General features: G+C 48.1%; 1 protein-coding gene across 2 annotated transcripts in view; it reads left to right on the forward strand.

Moving 5' to 3' along the window:
* Positions 1–21,387, forward strand: part of tbrg1 (transforming growth factor beta regulator 1) — an 87,467-nt gene extending 66,080 nt beyond the window's left edge. For both annotated transcript variants that reach the window (XM_080215545.1, XM_080215546.1), the window contains 6 exons: positions 74–171; positions 454–564; positions 9,539–9,681; positions 12,333–12,461; positions 19,483–19,593; positions 21,098–21,387. In XM_080215545.1, the coding sequence (XP_080071671.1) occupies positions 74–171; positions 454–564; positions 9,539–9,681; positions 12,333–12,461; positions 19,483–19,593; positions 21,098–21,228 (723 nt within the window). In that variant the 3' untranslated portion in view covers positions 21,229–21,387. The remainder of the gene's footprint in view (positions 1–73; positions 172–453; positions 565–9,538; positions 9,682–12,332; positions 12,462–19,482; positions 19,594–21,097) is intronic.
* The last annotated feature ends 1,319 nt before the right edge of the window (positions 21,388–22,706 follow it).

Genomic DNA, 22,706 nt, shown 5'->3' on the forward strand with positions numbered 1-22,706 from the left:
GTGATGCGTATAGAGTGAGGATTATCAGGGCAGCAAGGAGGAAAGGTTTTGACTGAATGTTTGTGTTTAACAGTTTGAGATCGCTCCTGAAGTTGACCCTCAGAATGCACTGGTTGCCAGCTCTGCCTCGGCCTGTCACGCCAGCCTACTGAAAGCGATTGCTATGGCATGGTGAGTATTGGTTTGTGTTCCTGGGATCTGGGTGATACAGTTGGTAATGGTGTTGGTTTTGAGGTGCACAGGTTGGGAATGGTGGAGACAGTTGGCCTGATGTTTGGGTCTTGAGTACCTGGATACTGAGTGACTGAACTGGGCTGAATGTGAAGGATGCTCAGGGAAATGGGGCAAACTATCTTTCACTCTGGGCACAAATTTCGACTCATTTTTGCGCAATGCCAGCAACTCTGGAGAGTTGATTTGTAAACGTGTTTCTGCTTTTCTGTCTCCACCCAGTGGAAAGCCATTTGTCAACTTGGTGCCGTCTGGGGCAGATTTCTTTGGCTTCTCTCACCCCACCATCCAGAACCTGATTCAGAGCTGCCCTGGAGCCAGGAAGTGTGTCCGGTAAGGTACAAAAACCAGCAACTCACATTCTCAAAACACCTTTAACATCATAAACCCATCCCAGAGTCTTTCACAGGGGAGTTATCAGCCGCACATTGATACTGAGACAAATAAGGGCTATGAGGTGACTGACCCTTGTCTGTAGAGGTAGGTTTTAATTAGCGTCTGAAAGAGAGAGATTGAGCGAGTGGATTCCAGCCTTGCGTCACAGAACAACCCCCTCATCCCAGGCATCAGTCAAGTGAACCTTCACTGTACTGTGTGCATATCAAGACCAAACCTGCACACACTAATCCAGCTGTGATCTGAACAATTGTAGCAAGATTCCTCTGTTCTTGTACTCCAGCCTCCTCACAGTAAAGGCCAATATGCCTTTTGCCTTCTTAGTTCCTTGCTGTCCGGACATACCCAAGTCTCTTTGACTATCAAAGTTTTCTAGTTGTTACTGCCTCAGGTTTCCCCGCATGATACTCGACTTTCTACCTTGTTGACCTCTCCACTAACCTGCCTCCAGCTGTTTATGTTCATTTATGGGATATGGGTGTCGCTGGCTAGCCCAGCATTCAGGGCGGTGAGCTGCCTTCCTGAACTGCTTTGCAGCTGTCTCCTCCTCAGGGTTCCAAAGATGTGCGGGTCAGGTGGATTGGCCATGCTAAATTGCCTCTTAATGTCAGGAGGACTAGCAGAGTAAATTCGGGGATAGGGCCAGGGTGGGATTGGTTTTGGTGCAGACTCAATGGACCGAATGGCCTCTTTCTGCACTGTGGATATTCTATGATTCTACATTACCCCTGACTCTGTATAGCGAGCAGACTCAGACACTGTGTAAGAGTCATTTCAGTACAGGGGCAGGATTTCAATCATAGAATTGTGGGAAGAGTGGATGCTGTGTATGGTGAAGCTACAACAATATGCCTGTCTGGTGCCAAAGCACTTCACAGTACAGGATATTCGGCTGCCAATTTGTACACAACAAGATCCCACAAACAGCAATGTGATTCAATCGCGATAATCAGCGTGTAGTGTTGGTTGAGGGATAAATATTGTTCAGGATATTGGGAGATTTCATTTGCTGTTCTTCAAAACAGTGCTGCTGGGATCTGCTGTGTCCATGTGCCTGAGCAGACAGAGCCAGAGCACCTCTTTATTCAGAGTGGTGAGAACTCAGCATCACAGGGAGCAGTTGCAGCAAACAGTATAGATATGTGTAAGGGGGGAACTAGCCAAGTGTATGAGGGAGAAAGGTGGTCATGATGGTTGATTTAGAGATGGCAGGAGTAAAGTATAAGCACCAGCATGGTAAGTTTGGGATGAGTGGCCTGTTTCTGTGCTGTACAATCTATGTCATTTCCCTACCCCCCCAGAATAGGACAGCACTCTTTAGAACTGTTCCTTAGACAATGCAGTATTGGATCTGTAACAACACGGTTCTCCCTCCATGCTGCCTGCCTTGTCAGTGCAACACTCCTTGGTTCTGCGCCTCAGACAGTGCAGCTCTCCCTTAGCACTGATCCTCTGGAAGTGCAGCCATCCCTATGAACTGAACCTACGGAGATGCAGTTATCCATTAGTATAAACCCTCCGGCAGTGTAACACACCTCAGTTCTCCCCCTCGGACAGTGCAACTCTCCCTCAGGACTGACCATCCAGCGCGCCCCCCTCAGTGTTGTTCTTCCATCAGTGTGGCTGTTCCTCTGTATTACCCCTCAGACAGTGTGGCACTTTCTCTAAAGTGCAGCACTCCATCAAACAAAGGTACGACTTAGGAGCAGGAGGCCATTCAGCCCTCAAACCTGCCTGCCGTTCAAATAGTCGTGCCTGATCTGATTGTTGCCTCAACTCCACATTCCACCACCCCCTCTCGCCGCAGCCCCGTGACCTTGCCCCCAACGCTCTCTGGGGAAGAGAGTTTCAAAGATTCACGATCCTCACAGGAAGAATAAACGTATTAACTGTATTAACCACCCAGCCAGTCAGGGTGTTGCCTACATCGTTATGATGCCTGGACCTTCAGTATCTGAGAGCGGATGCACACTTCAGCTCCCAGCCTGTTAGGTGACGGAGACACTGTCACTTGTGCAGCATGAATGAGTTGTGGAATCGGGCGTAAGTTTACACCCTATTGAGGGTCATGGATTAATGGGATTGAGGTTTATAGATAGGCCTAGTAGGTAGGGATGTGATCAGCGCAACGTGTGGGCGGAAGGGCCTGTTTGTGCTGTGGTTTTCTACGTTTTAAGTTTACGCTATTCCGGCAGTGGGAACAGCACCTTCAGAACTGCCTGCCATTCAGAAACAAATTGGGGAATTCCGGCCGTTAACTCTGCTTTCCTCTCCACAGGCACTGCCAGACCTGCTGAGTTTTTCTGGCTTTATTTCAGACCAGTGTCTGCAGTATTTCTTTTAAGTTTTTTTATTCCAACCTCAGGCAAGGCATTGCACCCACTCCTGGGCGTGTTCTGGTACAGCTTCTGCAGTATTTTGCTGGAAGCATTTACTTGTTTCTCCAGTTTCCCATTTAGGCCGCGATGGGCTTCGGGAGCTGTTCATTGTTAGTATAGACAATACTGCAGTGATTGGGATCATCAAGTCTACTCAAGTACAAAAGGGATAAGTTTCCCACTCAGGAACATTCACAATAGGAAACTTACTCCAAGGGTTTGTAATAGAAGTCACTGCAGAAGTTTCTAAGGGCTGTTCTTGTATCTACATTCAAATCTTTGTAATCCACTAACAAGTCACTGGGTTGAAAGTTATTGAGATGGATTTAATTTCAGCTGATTTTAAAAACATGAAAGTATTGTGTGACTGGGGGAGGATTTTTACAGGAAGTTTGAAATAACTCCTCCGAGACTGGCGTCCCTTCACCAGATTCTCTTTATTCACAAAATGAATTGCAGTCCTCAGAGTGTTTCAGGTATACAGTCAGAATGCAGTGTCAGTAACCCTGACACTCAGGTAAGGCTCCCTGATTGGGAAGGCAACCATTTCCTCAATCAGGGAGCTCATACTCCAAGAGGCCAACCTCATGGGCCTCAGTGAGGGCATTACAAAGTTTCAGCTGGAATGAAATGGGCTTTTGCAATGGGTTTGATGGAGGCTTTGTTGTGTTTTTCTCTCTCACTCCCACGGTGACATGCTCCCAACCTCTTGTGATGCCCCTTCCTCAGATATCTCCTGCAATATGTCCAGTTAGAGTTGGCAACCTGAATAACATGCTGTTTCTGCGGTACTGTCTCTCCACCAAGACATCACCACATTTAAGATCATTCTGGTGTTGTTCTTGACATGTTCTACTACTTTCATTATTAATCCCCTATCCTGGGGGTAATGGGGGATATGCTGGGCCACTCTGACCATTTAGCATGAAGGATGAAGATGAAGTCTTTACACGGACTGTGTAATATTGTTGTATATCTGTGGCAGGAAACTTAGAGGTCATTATTTGAGATTAAACTGAAAACATTGCAAAGTGAACTGTATGTTCCATGGAACAGGAAGTCCTGTAACATGGAATTACTGTTAGAGTTCTAAAAAAAAAAATCAGAACTCATTTATCTTTCCATCGTGAGGTCATTAATGGGGATGTTCACTGATGATGTTCACTGTGGGATGTATGTGGTGAGGGAATCTAGTAGTGTTTCAGGGGAGTTTACTTGTAGGAAGTGTGTTCGATTGCAGCTTCTGGAGGAGCGTGTAAAGGAGCTGGAGGTGGAGTTAGAGGAACTCCGCATAATTCGGGAGGCGGAAGCAGATATCGATAGGAGTTATAAGGAGATAGTCACTCCTAAAAATGAGTCTTGGGTCACTGCCAGGAAGAGGGGAAAGAAGCAATCGGGGGGACAATCCCCTGGGGCGGTTCCCCTCCAAAATAGGTTTTCGGTCCTGGAGGCTACGGTTGTGGAGGAAACAACTGGGGGAAGTCAAAGGGACCAGGTCACGGGGGGTGAGCCTAGTGTGAAAGCTCAGGTGGTTAGGGGCTGTAAACGATTGGGCCTCGTGATTGGGGACTCCACGGTTAAGGGGACAGATAGGAGGGTCGGAAGTAAAGGTAAGGACTCAGGGCTGGTGTGTTGCCTACCAGGGGCTGGGGTCCAGGATGTATCTGAAAAGGTATTCAGGACTCTTAGAGGAGAGGGAGATCAACCCCAAGTTATTGTTCATGTGGGGACACATGACATAGGGAGGTTAAGGGAAGGGGATATTAAGCAGAGATTTATGGAGTTGGGGTGGAAACTAAAGGCCAAGACTGATATAGTGGTTATCTCCGGACTCTTGCCTGTGCCACGAGATAGTTTAGAGAGGAATAGAGAAAGGGTAAGTTTGAACTTGTGGCTGAGAGGATGGTGCAGGAGGGAGGGGTTCAGGTACTTAAGCAATTGGGGCTCGTTCTGGGGAAGGTGGGACCTCTATAAGAGGGATGGTCTACACCTGAATCAGAAGGGGACCAATATCCTGGGGGGTAAGTTTGCTAGGGCTATGCAGGGAAGTTTAAACTGATTCGGAGGGGGGGAGGGATCCTGAGTAGAGGGGTTGAAAGTGAGGGGTGCATGGATGGGGACTGCAATGCATGGCATCGCAGGGGTGGGGTGGAGCAGGGTTTGAAATGTGTATACTTCAATGCGAGGAGTATTCGCAATAAAGTGGGTGAACTTGCAGCGTGGATCAGTACCTGGGACTTCGATGTTGTGGCCATTTCAGAGACATGGATAGAGCAGGGGCAGGAATGGATGCTGCAGGTCCCGGGGTTTAAATGTTTTAGTCGAAGTAGAGAAGGAGGTAGAAGGGGGGGAGGGGTAGCATTATTGGTCAGGGATTGTATTACAGTGTCAGAGAGGAGGTTTGATGAGGACTTGTCTGTTGAGGTAGTATGGGCGGAGATTAGAAATAGGAGAGGAGAGGTCACCCTGTTGGGAGTCTTTTATAGACCTCCTAAAAGTTCTAGAGAGGTTGAGGAAAGGATTGCGGAGACGATCCTGGTTAGGAGTGAAAGTAATAGGGTAATTGTTATGGGGGATTTTAACTTTACTAATATTGATTGGAATTGTTATAGCTCTAGCTCGTTAGAGGGGTCAGTTTTTGTGCAAAGTGTGCAGGAAGGTTTTTTGACTCAGTATGTAGATAGGCCAACTAGAGGTGAGGCTATATTGGATTTGGTGCTGGGAAATGAGCCAGATCAGGTGTTGGATTTGGAAGTTGGTGTGCATTTTGGTGATAGTGACCACAATTCGGTTACGTTCACCTTAGTGATGGAAAGGGATAGGCATGAACCTCGGGCCAGTGGTTTTAGCTGGGGGAAGGGTAATTATGAGGCTATTAGGAGAGAATTAGGAAACATAGGTTGGACTAGGAGATTACAGGGATTGGGAACGTCCGAAATGTGGAGTTTTTTCAAGGAGCAGCTACTGCGAGTCTGTGATAGGTATGTCCCTGTCAGGCAAGGTGGAATTGGGAAGGCTAAGGAACCGTGGTGCACCAAAAAAGTTGATTCATTGGTTAAAAAGAAAAAGGAGGCTTATGTTCGGATGAGACGTGAGCACTCGGATAGTGCACTAGAGAGCTTTAGATTGGCTAGGAGGGAGTTGAAGAGCGAGCTAAGAAGGGCTAAAAGAGGACATGAGAAGACTTTGGCTGATAGGGTTAAGGAGAATCCTAAGGCGTTCTATAGGTATGTCAAGAACAGAAGGTTGGTTAGGGCAAGGTTAGGGCCAGTTATAGACGGCAGAGGGAAGTTATGTGTGGAACCGGAGGAGATTGGTGAAGCATTGAACCAATATTTCTCTTCGGTGTTCACGCAGGGGGACATGGATATAGCTGAGGAGGACACTGGGTTGCAGGGGAGTAGAATTGACAGTGTTACAGTTGATAAGGAGGATGTGCTGGATATTCTGGAGGGTCTGAAAATAGATAAGTCCCCTGGTCCGGATGGGATTTACCCCAGGATTCTTTGGGAGGCAAGAGAAGTGATTGCAGAGCCTCTGGCTCTGATCTTCAGGTCGTCGTTGGCCTCTGGTATAGTTCCAGATGATTGGAGGTTAGCGAATGTTGTCCCATTGTTTAAGAAGGGGAACAGAGACTTCCCCGGGAATTATAGACCGGTGAGTCTCACTTCTGTTGTGGGCAAGGTTTTGGAAAAAATTATTAGGGATAGGATTTATAGTTATTTGGAGAGTAATGAGTTGATTGGAGATAGTCAGCATGGTTTTGTGGCGGGTAGGTCGTGCCTTACTAACCTTATTGAGTTTTTTGAGAAAGTGACCAAAGAGGTGGATGGGGGTAAGGCAGTGGACGTGGTGTATATGGATTTTAGTAAGGCGTTTGATAAGGTTCACCATGGTAGGCTTCTGCACAAAATGCAGATGTATGGGATTGGGGGTGATCTAGGGAACTGGATTAGGAATTGGCTAGCGGATAGGAGACAGAGGGTAGTGGTTGACGGTAAATATTCATCATGGAGTTCGGTTACAAGTGGTGTGCCTCAGGGATCTGTGTTGGGGCCACTGCTGTTTGTGATTTTTATTAATGATCTGGATGAGGGTATAGTTGGGTGGATCAGTAAATTTGCTGATGATACCAAAGTCGGAGGTGTGGTAGATAGGGAGGAAGGGTGTCATAGTTTGCAGGAAGACTTAGACAGGTTGCAGAGCTGGGCCGAGAGGTGGCGGATGGAGTTTAATGCAGAGAAATGTGAGGTAATTCACTTTGGTAGGAATAACAGATGTGTTGAGTATAGGGCTAACGGGAAGACTTTGAATACTGTGGAGGAGCAGAGGGATCTAGGTGTATGTGTACATAGATCCCTGAAAGTTGGGAATCAAGTAGATAAGGTTGTTAAGAAGGCATACAGTGTCTTGGCGTTTATTGGTAGGGGGATTGAATTTAGGAGTCGTAGCGTTATGTTGCAACTGTACACAACTCTGGTGCGGCCGCACTTGGAGTATTGTGTGCAGTTCTGGTCCCCACATTACAGGAAGGATGTGGAGGCTTTGGAGAGGGTGCAGAGGAGGTTTACCAGGATGTTGCCTGGTATGGAGGGGAGATCCTATGAGGAGAGGCTGAGGGATTTGGGGTTGTTTTCGCTGGAAAGAAGGCGGCTAAGAGGGGATCTTATTGAAACATATAAGATGATTAGAGGTTTAGATAGGGTGGATAGTGATAGCCTTTTTCCTCTGATGGAAAAATCTAGCACGAGGGGGCATGGCTTTAAACTAAGGGGGGGTAGTTATAGGACAGATGTCAGGGGTAGGTTCTTTACCCAGAGGGTGGTGAGGGATTGGAATGCCCTGCCTGCTGCAGTTGTAAATGCGCCTAGTTTGGGGGCGTTTAAGAGGTCTGTGGACAGGTTTATGGACGAAAAGGGATTGGTTTAGGTTAGTGGGTCGTTGTTGTTTTTTTTTAACTGGTCGGCGCAACATCGTGGGCCGAAGGGCCTGTTCTGCGCTGTAATGTTCTATGTTCTAATGTTCTATGACTGCACCATGCTCAGCACCATTCACAATTCCCCAGATACTGAAGCAGTCCCTGTCCAAAAGAAGTAAGAACTGGACAAGATCCAGGCTTGGGCTGACAAGTGGCAAATGACATTCGCGACACATAAATGCCAAGCAATGATCATCTCTATCTGAGAGAATCTAACTATCGCCCCGTGACACTCAATAACATTACTATCGCTGAATCCCTACTATCAAGGTACTGGGGGTTACCATTGACCAGAATTTTAACTGGACTAGCTATATAAATATTGTGGTCATAAGTGGGAACTGTACAGTGTACTGTGTCTGTGTCGTCAGGGGAACTGTGCAGTGTACTGTGTCTGTGTTGTCAGGGGAACTGTACAGTGTACTGTGTCTGTGCTGCCAGGGGGAACCATACAGTGTACTGTGTCTGTGTTGTCAGGGGAACTGTACAGTGTACTGTGTCTGTGCTGCCAGGGGGACCGTACAGTGTACTGTGTCTGTGCTGCCAGGGGGACCGTACAGTGTACTGTGTCTGTGCTGCCAGGGGGACCGTACAGTGTACTGTGTCTGTGTTGTCAGGGGAACTGTACAGTGTACTGTGTCTGTGTCGTCAGGGGAACTGTACAGTGTACTGTGTCTGTGCTGCCAGGGGGACCGTACAGTGTACTGTGTTTGTGCTGCCAGGGGGACTGTACGGTGTACTGTGTCTGTGTCGTCAGGGGAACTGTACAGTGTACTGTGTCTGTGTCGTCAGGGGAACTGTACAGTGTACTGTGTCTGTGCTGCCAGGGGGACCGTACAGTGTACTGTGTTTGTGCTGCCAGGGGGACTGTACGGTGTACTGTGTCTGTGTCGTCAGGGGAACTGTACAGTGTACTGTGTCTGTGCTGCCAGGGGGACTGTACAGTGTACTGTGTCTGTGCTGCCAGGGGGACTGTACAGTGTACTGTGTCTGTGCTGCCAGGGGGACTGTACAGTGTACTGTGTCTGTGCTGCCAGGGGAACTGTACAGTGTACTGTGTCTGTGCTGCCAGGGGAACTGTACAGTGTACTGTGTCTGTGTCGTCAGGGGAACTGTACAGTGTACTGTGTCTGTGCTGCCAGGGGGACCGTACAGTGTACTGTGTTTGTGCTGCCAGGGGGACTGTACGGTGTACTGTGTCTGTGTCGTCAGGGGAACTGTACAGTGTACTGTGTCTGTGCTGCCAGGGGGACTGTACAGTGTACTGTGTCTGTGCTGCCAGGGGGACTGTACAGTGTACTGTGTCTGTGCTGCCAGGGGGACTGTACAGTGTACTGTGTCTGTGCTGCCAGGGGGACTGTACAGTGTACTGTGTCTGTGCTGCCAGGGGAACTGTACAGTGTACTGTGTCTGTGCTGCCAGGGGAACTGTACAGTGTACTGTGTCTGTGCTGCCAGTGGGAGCTGTTTACTGCAGGCTGTGCTGTCTTAGGTATTGTTTTGTTTCGAAGGCGATTTGAAGTTTGAAGATGCTGAGGTTTGCTCTTTACTTGCAGCTATCGCTGGGTGAGGTTTGAGGTGTGTCGGCCCGGAGACGGGCAGGTTCCCCACGGGCTGCCGGAGGATGATGCCTCAATGAATTTTGAAGCTCTGAGGCAGCAGGTCTTTGAGGAAGGTCTGAACAGCCAGCCCACGGCAGGTAAGCACACCTTTCCATCCATCCACCTCAGGTAAGCACACCTTTCCATCCATTCATCCGACAAGATTGGAGTAACCTGTGAAAAATAATTTCTAGAGAAATATTTTAATGATTTGCAGAGTTATGGAGTTTGGTATAAATAGTATTTTAATCTTTGTTTAAAATATAAATGTAACCGTTTCTATTGAATCTAGTGAGTGCAGTGGTTTCTAATTGGCTTCTCACCACAGTTAACAGAGCGAGAAGATCTGATGCAGTAAGATCAGAAAGGAGGTATAATAACTTTTCTCTTCTTGGAACAGTAACAATTCCACAAACGCTCAAATCTCTTCACTACTCTACCCGTGCGATAGGAACAGTGACCCGGGTGCGTTGTTGATCCACAAAGAGGATCGTGTTAAACCCAATCCTATTCTAACCCAACCATCACTGCTCTAGGCATTTACAGAATATTTTGGGATTCTACCCAATGTTGTACACAAGCCCCTCTCTCTCAGGCCCCCCTCTTTACTTCCTCAAGTTTTCCCTCCCCACCCACCCCCCCCAACCCCAACCATCAAACTCCCCTCCCCCAACATACCCGACAAACAAGCCCCCTCCCCCCACCCAAACAAGCCCCCCCCCTCCCCTGGTCCACCACCACCACCACATAAAAAAAAGACTAACACGAATTAAAATGGAAAAGTTCCAGGGGGCAAGAAGACAACAAGTCCTCTAATCTAAGGGCAAGACATCACACGGGGCAACGAAGTTTGGATGTGAGCAAAACAAAAAGTGGCAGAGGGAGAAGAAAAGGGGCTAGTGTCTGCGGGAGTTTGCGCATTCTCCCCGTGATTGCGTGGGTTTTCTCCGGGTGCTCCGGTTTCCTCCCACACCCCAAAAAAACGTGCTCTTAGGCTGATTGGTGTAACAAATTGTCCCTAAATTAGTCTCCCTCAATTTTCCCCAGTAGGCGTAGACAAAGGTCATAGGTAGAGGAGGGGACTCACAATGTTAAAATGGCGGCGTGGGCTCGTTGGGCCGAAGGGCCTGTTTCCTGTGCTGTGTTGTTCTTTGTTCTTTTGTTCTTTGTACATCCTCTCTCTGTACCATCATCATCTGATTGTACATAGTCAGCATAGATTTACAGATGGGAAATCATGTTTGATGACCTGTTGGGGTTTTTTGAGGATGTTACTAATAAAGGAGAGTTGATGGACGTGGTATATTTAGATTTTCAGAACGCTTCTGATAAAGTTTTCCACAAGTGGTTGCTTAGCAAAATAAAAGCTCATCGGGTAGGAGGCAATATACTTGTCATAGATTGAGGGTTGACCAACAGGCAGAGAGTAGCAATGCACAGGTCATTCTCGCATTGGCAGGCTGTGGCAAGGATCAGTACTTAAGCCCCGGCTGTTCACAGTACATATTAGTGATTTGGATGCGGGGAACAGATGTAATATCTCCAAGTCCGCAGATGGTACAGAGCCAGGCAGGAATGTGTGTTATGAGGAAGCTGTAAAGCAGCTGCAGGCAGATTTGGACAGAGTTAGTGAGTGAGCAAGAACACGGCAGATGGAATATAATGTGGAAAAATGTGAGGTGATCCACTTTGGTAGGAGGAACAGATATTCAGAGTATTTCCCAAATGGGAAAAAGTGAGAAAGCATAGGTGTACAGAGGGACCCGGGTGTCCTTGTCCATAAGCCGTTGAAGGTTGTAGCAAGCTATTAGGAAGGCTAATGGAATGTTAGCCTTTATCACAAGAGGATTTGAGGACAGGAGTAGCGAGGCCTTGCTTCAGTTGTATTGAAACTTGGTTGGACTGCACTTGGAGCACTGTGTGCAGCTGAGGTCTCCTTATCTCAGAAAGGATATTATTATCATAGAGGGAGCACAACAAAATCTCATCAAACATGTTCCTGGGGTGGCGGGGCTGTCTCGTGACAAGAGATTGGGCAAACTGGGCCTGCATTCTTTAGAATTTTGAAGAATGAGAGGTGATCTCATTGAAACCTACAAAATATTTAAAGGAATAGACAGGGTTGATGCGGGTAACCAGGGGCCACAATTTTAAAATAATGAGGAAGCCACTGAGGACCGAGATGAGGAAAAATTTCTTTACTCAGAGGGTTGTAAATTCTTTATCCCAGAGGAAGCTTAGTCATTGAGTGTGTTTAAAGCAGAAAGTCATAGACTTCTGATTAATATTAACGTAAATAACATCTGGGGATAGTATGGACAAAGGCATGATCATATTGAGTGGTGGAGCAGTCTTGATGGGCTGAATGGCCTGTTCCTATCATCATTATTTATTTTGCAGCAAGAATCAAAGCATCTTCACTGAGAGTCCCCTTCGTAGCAGAGGAGATTGGGGGGGGGGGGGGGGGGGGTGTGGGGTAGGGGGTGATGACTGACCAGCATACACTCCCCCTCCATTCTGGGGTGGGGGGTGGGACTGACACAACTCACACTGACCCTCCATTGAGGGGGATGTGGTGGCTGGGTTGGAGGCAGGGTTTGGGGAGATCGGTGGTGCATGAAACCTGAGCAAAGTGCCCTCTATGGTTCAGTGTTTCTGAGTGGGAGAGCCCAGTTTAATGGGTGGTGTCTAATGTTTGTGCGTTAAAACCAGACAACACTTCTCAAACTGATGGTGATCTGCCCACCAGAGCGAGCAGCTTCGGATCAGGAAGACGGAATCCCAATCGAATCCAGACCTAAGGCCTGTCTGCCTGCATTAATATCTACACATGACCAACAGCCTGGAGACACAGCTGACATCGGGCTGCACACCTCAGGTGGGTGAAAACTCCTGTCTGTAGTCTAATTTAGTGAACATACACTCTAATCGACGGGAGAACCTTCCTGATTCTGATAGGTATTTGCACAGTCTGTGTCCTTTCTTTCTTCTTCCATGGAATGTGGGTGTCACTGGCAAAGCCAGCATTTATTACCCATCCCTAATTGCCCTTGTGTGTCTTTGCTTAGGCCATTTCAGGGGGAACAATCAACCTGTGGGCCTGGAGTCACGTGTAGGCCAGACCAGGAATGGATTTCCTTCCCTAAAGGACATTAGTGAAGTTAATGATTTCAGACTCTGACACTGATTTCCAGTACTGTCGGAGAAGGGTTCCCCTCCATCGCTGGCAAAAGGCTGGAAAACACTGTTCTCCACTCTTGAATCCCGCTGTGATCCCAATGGCTCCAGCCTGGATTCTGATATTCCCTACAATCTTTGAGAAAGAGAAAGACCTAAGGGCAGCTTGGTGGCTGTGGCTCCAGTTCAGTAGATGAAAGTGTTTTAACGTGTGGCAGAGTACACAACACACTGACTGGCCCAAATATCCTCAACACAGCCTCAGGAAGCGTGCCTCAGTAACAAGACTCTGAGATTCAGGGCCTGGGCGAGGCAGAGTGTCAAATAAAGTAAAGTAAATGTGAAAGTAAATAAAAGGAAACTAGAGAAGAATTAAATATTATCAATAAATTTGAGTTCACAGATCATTCTGTTGCAGGACATCTTACTCCTGACTTGTTGCAATCCTTTCCGGGGGTGGCACAGTGGTTAGCACTGCTGCCTCAAAGCGCCAGGGACCCAGGTTCAATTCCAACCTTGGGTGACTGTCTATATGGAGTTTGCACATTCATCCCGTGTATGCATGGGTTTCTTCCGGGTGTTCCGGTTTCCTCCCACAGTCCAAAGACGTGTTGGTTGGCTGCATTGGCTAAATTCTCCCTCAGTGAACCGGAACAGGCGCCAGAGTGTGGCGACTAGGGGATTTTCACAGTAACTTCATTGCAGAGTGAATGGAAGCCTTACTTGTGACCAAAAAAATAAACTTTTACTTTAAGAACATAAGAACATAAGAAATAGGAGCAGGAGTAGGCCATCCAGCCCTTCGAGCCTGCCCCGCCATTCAATAAGATCATGGCTGATCTGTCGCTGCTCAGTTCCACTTTCCCGCCCTCTCCCCATAACCCTTAATCCCCTCTCCTATCAAAAACCCATCAACCCGCGTCTTAAAAATATTTAGCGAGGCAGCCTCCACCACTTCAACGGGCAGAGAATTCCAGAGATTCACCACCCTTTGAGTGAAGAAGTTCCTCCTCAACTCTGTTCTAAACCGCCCCCCTTTTATCTTGAGGCTGTGCCCCCTAGTCCTACTGTCTTTTTTGAGCGGGAAGAGTCTCTCCACCTCTATCCTATCCATCCCATTCATCATCTTATACGTCTCAATGAGATCTCCCCTCATTCTTCTAAACTCTAACGAGTACAAGCCCAGTTTATTCAGCCTCTCCTCATAGCTCAACCCCCTCAACTCCGGTATCAGCCTAGTAAACCTCCTCTGCACTCCCTCCAAGGCCAAAATATCTTTGCGCAGGTGCGGCGCCCAAAACTGCACACAGTACTCCAGCTGCGGCCTCACTAATGCCCTATACAGCTGCAGCAAGACCTCCCTACTTTTATATTCAATCCCCCTCGCTATGAAGGCCAGCATCCCATTCGCCTTCCTGACCACCTGCTGCACCTGCAGGCTGGGTTTTTGCGACTCATGCACAAGGACCCCAAGGTCCCTTTGCACCGTCGCCTGCTGCAGTTTTTCGCCCCATAAGTAATAGTCCTTCCTACCATTCTTCCTACCAAAGTGGAACACCTCACACTTGCCAACATTAAATTCCATTTGCCATTTCCTGGCCCATTCGCCCAGCCTATCTAGATCCTTCTGCAGACTCTCCACACCCTCCGCACAATTTGCCGTTCCCCCAATCTTGGTGTCATCAGCAAATTTCGACACTCTACACTTGGTTCCCTCCTCCAGATCATCTATATAAATGGTAAAAAGCTGAGGCCCCAGCACCGACCCCTGGGGCACTCCACTAGTCACCATCCGCCAATCCGAATAGCACCCGTTGACCCCCACTCTCTGCCTCCTATTTGACAACCAATCCTCTATCCACGCTAACACCCTGCCCCCAATTCCATGTCCCTCGACCTTCTGCAATAACCTCTTGTGAGGTACTTTGTCAAACACCTTCTGAAAATCTAGAAAGACCACATCCACTGGCTCTCCTCTATCCACCGCCCTAGACACATCCTCATAGAAATCCAGTAAATTTGTCAGACACGACTTCCCTTTAATGAAACCGTGCTGCGTCTGCTCTATCAAGCAATTCCCTTCAAGATGCCTCGCAATTTCCTCCTTAATGACAGATTCTAACATTTTACCTACCACAGACGTTAAACTAACCGGCTTATAATTCCCCGCCTTTTGCCTGGCACCCTTCTTAAACAACGGCGTAACATTAGCCGTTTTCCAATCATCCGGCACTTCCCCGGAATCCAGCGACGCCTGGAAAATAACCACCAAGGCATCCACTATCACCTCCGCCATTTCTTTCAGAACCCTCGGATGCATTCCATCCGGTCCTGGGGACTTGTCCACAATCAGCCCCTCCAGTCTGTCGAGCACTGCCTCTCTAGTAACAGTAATGACATTAAGACCCTCCAGTCCTACCACCTTTCCATCGCTAACACCCGGCAAATTATTCACGTCCTCCTCTGTGAAGACAGAAACAAAAAAGTTATTCAATACCTTAGCCATATCCCCATCCCCTACCACTAGGTCCCCTTTCTCATCCTCTAAAGGACCAACATTCACCCTAGCCAGCCTCTTCCTTTTTATATATTTATAAAAACTCTTGCTATCCTTTTTTATATTAAGCGCTAGCCCAGCTTCATAGTTTCTCCTACCCTTCTTTATCAACTTCTTTGTCAATCTTTGTTGACATTTAAACCTCTCCCAATCCTCTTCTCGCCCACTACTCTTAGCTACTCTAAATTCCTCCGCTTTTAGTTTAACACTTTCCTTCACCTCCTTCGTTATCCACGGCTTATTACCTCTCCTCCTACTGTCCTTTTTGACCATCGGAATAAATTTCCGCTGAGCACCAAGAAAGATCTCCTTAAAGATCCTCCACTGCTCCTCAACAGACCCTCCCTCCAACGCGCTCCCCCAGTCCACATTCGCCAATTCTTCTCTCATCCTACCGTACTCCCCTCTATTCAAACAAAGGACGCGTGTCCGGGAACCCACTTTCTCCTCCTCCAGCTGCACCAGAAACTCCACCATACAATGATCACTCTCCCCAAGAGGATCCTTCACCACAAGGTCCCTAATTCTACCCGCCTCATTACATAGCACCAGATCCAAGATAGCTCGCTCCCTCGTCGGCTCCAACACACACTGTTCGAGGAAACTATCCCGGCAGCATTCCAAGAACTCTTCCTCGAGCCCCCCACGTCCAACATGGGTCGACCAATCAATATGCAGATTGAAATCCCCCATAACTACGGCCGTCCCATTCCTGCACGCCGCACTTATTTGCGTGTTAACAGCCCGCCCCACCTCCAGATCATTATTCGGAGGCCTATAGACGACACCCACCAGCGTCTTCCTCCCTTTGCTGTTCCTAATCTCTACCCACAACGATTCCACGTTCTGCTCCTTGGCTCCAATATCATCCCTTGCTACCACCGTGATGCTATCCTTAATCAGCAGAGCTACGCCCCCCCCTTTTCCCTCCTGCCTAACCTTCCTAAACACTTGATAGCCCTGTACATTCATCTCCCAATCCCTGTCACCCTGCAGCCACGTCTCTGTAATGGCCACCAGATCGTATCCATTTGTGTCGATCTGCGCCACCAGCTCATCCACTTTATTCCGAATGCTTCGTGCATTCAGATAAAGCGCCTTCATCCCAGCCTTCACCTGGACCCTATTTGCCGCAACGCCACCAACTATACTCACGCCCCCTACTCCCTCTATTATTGGGACATCCTCGGCCTCTTCCCTTACATGTACACTCTCCTTAACTTTAGACCTCGTACCATCACCTACCCTCGCACCCTCCCCCCCCCAATTAGTTTAAAGCCCTGTCTACAGTCCTCTTTACTCGATTCGCCAGCACTCTGGTCCCAGCACGGTTCAGACCAACCCCATCCCGCCCGAACAGGTCCCACCTACCCCAATACTGGTGCCAATGCCCCATAAATTCAAACCCATTCCTCCCACACCAATCCCTGAGCCACCCATTCACTTCCTTAATCCTGTCAACCCTACGCCCATCTGCACACGGTTCAGGCAGTAGCCCAGAGATAACCACCTTGTCGGTTCTACTTTTTAATTCCATTCCCAGCTTTCCATACTCCCTCCCCAGATCCTCAGTCTGCATTTTGCTTACGTCGCCGGCACCCACATGAACCACAACGACCGGATTCTCACCCTCCCACTCCAGGTTCCTCTGCAGCCCAGCTGCGACATCCTGGACCCGAGCACCAGGCAGACAACACACCCTTCTGTGCACTTTGTCATTGTGACAAAGGACAGTGTCAATACCCTTCACCCCACTATCCCCAATCACTACTACGTTCCTTTTCCCCTTCTCTTTGCCTATGTCCTGCTGCAGCACTGTACCGTGTGCAGTTTGCTCACCAACCTCACCTGCCTCGTTCTCGTCCAGCCTGGAAGCAAGAACCTCAAACCTGTTATGCAGATTAAGAGGCTGAGGCCTCCGCTCCTCACCCCCTTTCCTCCTCCCAGCAGCCCCCTCTTGTCCCTGACCCTTAGAGTTAGCCAGTCTAGGGGGGGTGGATGTCACTTGCACCCCATTGACAATGGCACCCTCTCTCCCCCTGATGAGCCTCAGTGTCTGTAGCTCAGAGGCCAGCTCATTTACCTGAGCTGGAGCTCCTCCAGCAACCTGCACTTACTGCAGACATGGTCACTGGGATGAACCCTGGGGTCCACCAGTTCCCACATCATACAGAAACCACACATCACATGCCCCTCCATTATCCACTGTAGTAGTTTTGGAAAAAAAAATTTTTTTTTTTTGTTTTTTTAGTTTTTCAAACAAACTCACCTGGCCTTTTTTCCTTCAAGCCCTTTTTGATATTAAGCCCTAGTAGCTCACTCTGCTTCCCACTCACTCCGCTGCCCGCTGCCTACACCAGGCCTCCTTTTAAACCTGGCGCTGATTTAAAGCTGATGGCCCACAACTGCCTGCTAACCACTCCCTCAGAATTCTTAAAGCAGTAAATACAATAAATAAATGCTTTAAACAGTTCTACAAAGAACAAAGTGCTTTAAACTTATTTTAAACAGGTTTTTAACAGGTAAAATCTAGCTGGAATGCAGGAAATCTGACTCCCTCAATACCAAATGTGGGCGTTCAGTTCTGTTCTGAACAAGATTCCTTTGCCTGGCGCCTATGTGAGGTGCCTGTTGCTAACCAGGCTGAATGTTGTCCTGGTCTTGCAGCATCGGGATTTTATGTCATAGTCTGTGTGGAAAGAGCTGTACAAATGGTGGACGTGACCCCATTCCGAGATTCCCAGCCCCATTCCGAGATTCCCAGCCCCGCTCCGAGGTTCCCAGCCCCGCTCCGAGGTTCCCAGCCCCGCTCCGAGGTTCCCAGCCCCGCTCCGAGGTTCCCAGCCCCGCTCCGAGGTTCCCAGCCCCGCTCCGAGGTTCCCAGCCCCGTTCCGAGGTTCCCAGCCCCGTTCCGAGGTTCCCAGCCCCGCTCCGAGGTTCCCAGCCCCGCTCCGAGGTTCCCAGCCCCGCTCCGAGATTCCCATCCCCATTCCTGTTTCCAGCTGTTTTGGTCACTTTGGAATACGGGTGCAGATAGTGAGACCTCACGTAGAAGGGAGTGGGACGTTCCAGGTGGTCTGAGGCGTTGATGGTTCGAACCTGCCTTTTGCAGAAGACATGGTTCAAGGCTGGTTGGTTTTGAACCTTCTGGTGGAAGGGAGGTCACTGATGAGGCAGCTGAAGATGTTTGGGCCTAGGACACTATCCCGAGGGACTCCTGCAGAGATGTCCTGAAGTCAAAATATTGACCTCCATCCCACCTCAAGTTTCCTTTGTGTTAGGTATCACTCTGTTATTGTATTTTCCTGTTCCCTACAGTGCAGAGGGAGGCCATCCAGACCATCGAATCTGCACTGAATAAACATCCCAACCAGGCCATTCCCCTCTCCCTATCCCCCATGGTGGCACAGCAGTTAGCACTGCTGCCTCATAGCACCAGGAACGTGAGTTCAATTCTGGCTTTAGGTGACCATGTAGAGTCTGCATGTTCTCCCCATGTCTGTGTGGGTTTCCTCCAGGTGCTTTGATTTCCTCCCACAGTCCAAAGATGTGTAGGTTAGGTTGATTGGCCACGCTAAATTGCCTCTTAGTGTCAGAGGGACTAGCAGGGTGTGTACATGGGGTTACAGGAATGGGGCCTGGGTGGGATTGTTGTTGGTGCAGGTTTGATGGGCCGAATGGCCTCTTTTTGCACTGTAGGGATTCTGTGACCCCTATGCATCTAACATTGCTATCTATCTAACCTACAATTGGACAGTAAGGGGCAATTTAGCATGGCTAAAGCCACAGACCGAATACTGTTTAGTCTGTTATTGTTTTTCTTTATTTCTTATTGGATTATTTTTAAGATCAGTGAAGTTCGGTCAAAGTCAGCATTGGAATGAACCATTGGGAAAATATTTGTGGTGGAAATATTTGGCAACAAGTTGTTTTAGCAGTTTTCAATGGTGCTGGGAGTTAACAGAGGAATCTTACTGCAGCACCTGTTCAAATCTTCCTCCAGAGAAAGAAAGGAAGATGGAGAAAGAAAAACACGCCAGTTTGGACCATAAGCAGGACTGGGTGTGACCTGTCTGTGCACTGTTTGCTCCACGTTGCTGATTTAATCTCGTTGTGATGTGTGAGTGTCGATGTTACTCATATTTCCTTTTCCCTATCCAATCAGGTAACTTGAGTCTTCAGCTCACACCAGCACTGCAGCGCTCACCCTCTCGAACAGCAAGTAGCCATCACCCCCTGCTCGCCTCAAACACATCGTCAGGGCCTTTAGTGCGAGGTAATTGTAAATCACCTGAATTCACAGCTAACAAAGCTCAGGAGAGAATCTGGCTAAACCTGGCAGTGAGGAGGATAACTGTGCAAATCATTGAAGTGTGTAGGGTGGGAAGTGGGACGGTGGGCGACGGGGAGCGGGAAAGGGGGTGACGGGGAGCGGGAAAGGGGGTGACGGGGAGCGGGAAAGGGGGTGACGGGGAGCGGGAAAGGGGAGATGGGGAGCAGGAAAGTGGGTGATGGGGAGGGGAGAATGGGTGATGAGGGGAGCTGTTAGGGGCTAGAGGGTAATGGAGCTGAGTTAGTGGAGTTTCAGAGGTTGCCAGTACTGCTCAAACTTCAGATGATACAAGATTCACGAAGCCAGTGTCTCCGTTTAAAAGACATAACTTTATTAACCAGCAGCCGCAAAGAGATCATCGAAAGGGTCAGGGCAGCTCTGAGATAGAGCAGATAGATCTCTCCGATGAAATCCGATGTATACAATTCAAAACAGATCAATTATAAGTTTTTCTTATCAATTACTCTCGCCTTTCATTAGCTTTACATCAATCATCTTCATTGTACATAAATCAACAATAATACCTGTCCTATGCCTCAGCCAATTACATCTTACCCTCTGATATCCTGGCACTTTATTAGTCCGTTGAATCCGGAAGCTAACTCCTGTCCTGGCTGACCCCCATTTTCATGTTGCCTACTAACTTCAGACACTTAGCCCAAAGTTCAAATGAACATTCTCATGGGCCCCCTATAGGTCACAGCCAAACCAAACTAACACATGACTCCACGTCTGGGCATGCACCCATCTTACTTGGACAGTGAATAAACCCTATTCATGAAATGTGATTAAGTGTTCTAAATGTTCTAGCCATTAGGAAGTCTGTTGATTAAACCTTGTATATGTTCAAGGTTTCTGTATTCCCTTAAAACATGTCCTATTCCTCATTACCATTGTGCTTTGCAGTGATTTGCATCTGGCTAAAATGAACCATACACCTTAAAAAAGCACATTAATACATTCAGAATATATGTTTTAAAACCATAATCACTTGTTTTAAATCTCTCACTGCATCTCATATTAAGAAGCCTCACGAAACCAGATTAAAGTCCAACAGGTTTATTTGGAATCGTGAGCTTTCGGAGTGCTGCTCCTTCCTCTGGTGACGAGAGGACGTGATAGGATGGGCAGAGCAGGTTAGGAATGGGGGTAGAGGGATGATGGAGGGGAGTTGGGAGGTGGATTGGGATGAGCGTGTGGAAGTTGGGGGGTGCTCGGTGGCCGGAGTTGAACAGGATGGTATTGGAATGATTCCACAAGCTGGCTGATGAAGTGAAGCAGGGTAAAGGTTAGGGTTAGGGTTAGGCAGTGTGAAAGGTAATGGGCAGTGAGCAGGAAGGTGCAACTAGGTTAACAGAGAAAAGTAGCAACACGTTGATTGCTTTGCTAAACGTTTTTGTGCTGGACGCCCATGACATTCCCGTGACATTTCCTGATCTTGTTTCAGCTTCACTGGATTTAACTCGGAGCCTGATTTCCCAGCAGCCTGTTTTAGCACAGATACCATCACCACAGCAACTGTTTACCTCAGCACAGCAGCACAGGCTATCGCCTGCATCATTCAGCTCCTCATCCTGACTGAGTGAGGAGAGACTTGGAGACAACTCGGAGAATAGAGGCAGCTGGTGCTTCCTGTGAATGTAAAGCTGCCTCGAGAGAGAGAGAGAGAGATGTGACTTTGAGATTCTGCACATGAACTGATTGCAACTGGGGATAAAGTTTTACAGTTTATCAAAATCTTCAGTACTCTTCATTTCATTTACCTTCAGAACTTCAAATCTGTTCCTCATTATTGCTCAGCACAGGAGGGGCTGCATTCCGGATCGTTCTCACTGTGTAAGATTCCGGGTAATGTTCACTCTACAGTGTGTGAGATTCCAGATAGCTCTCACCTTACAATATGAGACGTTCCGAGTAGTTCTCACTGTACAGTGTGTGACATCCCAAATAATTTGCACCAGACAGCATGTGAAATTCGAAATAATTCTCACCGTGCAGTGAGAGATTCTGGATAGTTCTCACCGTGCAGTGAGAGATTCTGGATAGTTCTCACCGTGCAGTGTGAGATTCTGGATAGTTCTCACTGTGCAGTGTGAGATTCTGGATAGTTCTCACCGTGCAGTGTGAGATTCTGGATAGTTCTCACCGTGCAGTGTGAGATTCTGGATAGTTCTCACCGTACAGTGAGAGATTCTGGATAGTTCTCACCGTGCAGTGAGAGATTCTGGATAGTTCTCACCGTGCAGTGTGAGATTCTGGATAGTTCTCACCGTGCAGTGAGAGATTCTGGATAGTTCTCACCGTGCAGTGTGAGATTCTGGATAGTTCTCACCGTGCAGTGTGAGATTCTGGATAGTTCTCACCGTGCAGTGTGAGATTCTGGATAGTTCTCACCGTGCAGTGAGAGATTCTGGATAGTTCTCACCGTGCAGTGAGAGATTCTGGATAGTTCTCACCGTAGATTAGAAATAGGAGAGGAGAGGTCACCCTGTTGGGAGTCTTTTATAGACCTCCTAAAAGTTCTAGAGAGGTTGAGGAAAGGATTGCGGAGACGATCCTGGTTAGGAGTGAAAGTAATAGGGTAATTGTTATGGGGGATTTTAACTTTACTAATATTGATTGGAATTGTTATAGCTCTAGCTCGTTAGAGGGGTCAGTTTTTGTGCAAAGTGTGCAGGAAGGTTTTTTGACTCAGTATGTAGATAGGCCAACTAGAGGTGAGGCTATATTGGATTTGGTGCTGGGAAATGAGCCAGATCAGGTGTTGGATTTGGAAGTTGGTGTGCATTTTGGTGATAGTGACCACAATTCGGTTACGTTCACCTTAGTGATGGAAAGGGATAGGCATGAACCTCGGGCCAGTGGTTTTAGCTGGGGGAAGGGTAATTATGAGGCTATTAGGGGAGAATTAGGAAACATAGGTTGGACTAGGAGATTACAGGGATTGGGAACGTCCGAAATGTGGAGTTTTTTCAAGGAGCAGCTACTGCGAGTCTGTGATAGGTATGTCCCTGTCAGGCAAGGTGGAATTGGTAAGGCTAGGGAACCGTGGTGCA

This window comes from Carcharhinus amblyrhynchos, chromosome 31, assembly GCF_965287045.1.
Source record: "Carcharhinus amblyrhynchos chromosome 31, sCarAmb.v2.hapA, whole genome shotgun sequence".
NCBI classification, from domain to species: domain Eukaryota; kingdom Metazoa; phylum Chordata; class Chondrichthyes; order Carcharhiniformes; family Carcharhinidae; genus Carcharhinus; species Carcharhinus amblyrhynchos.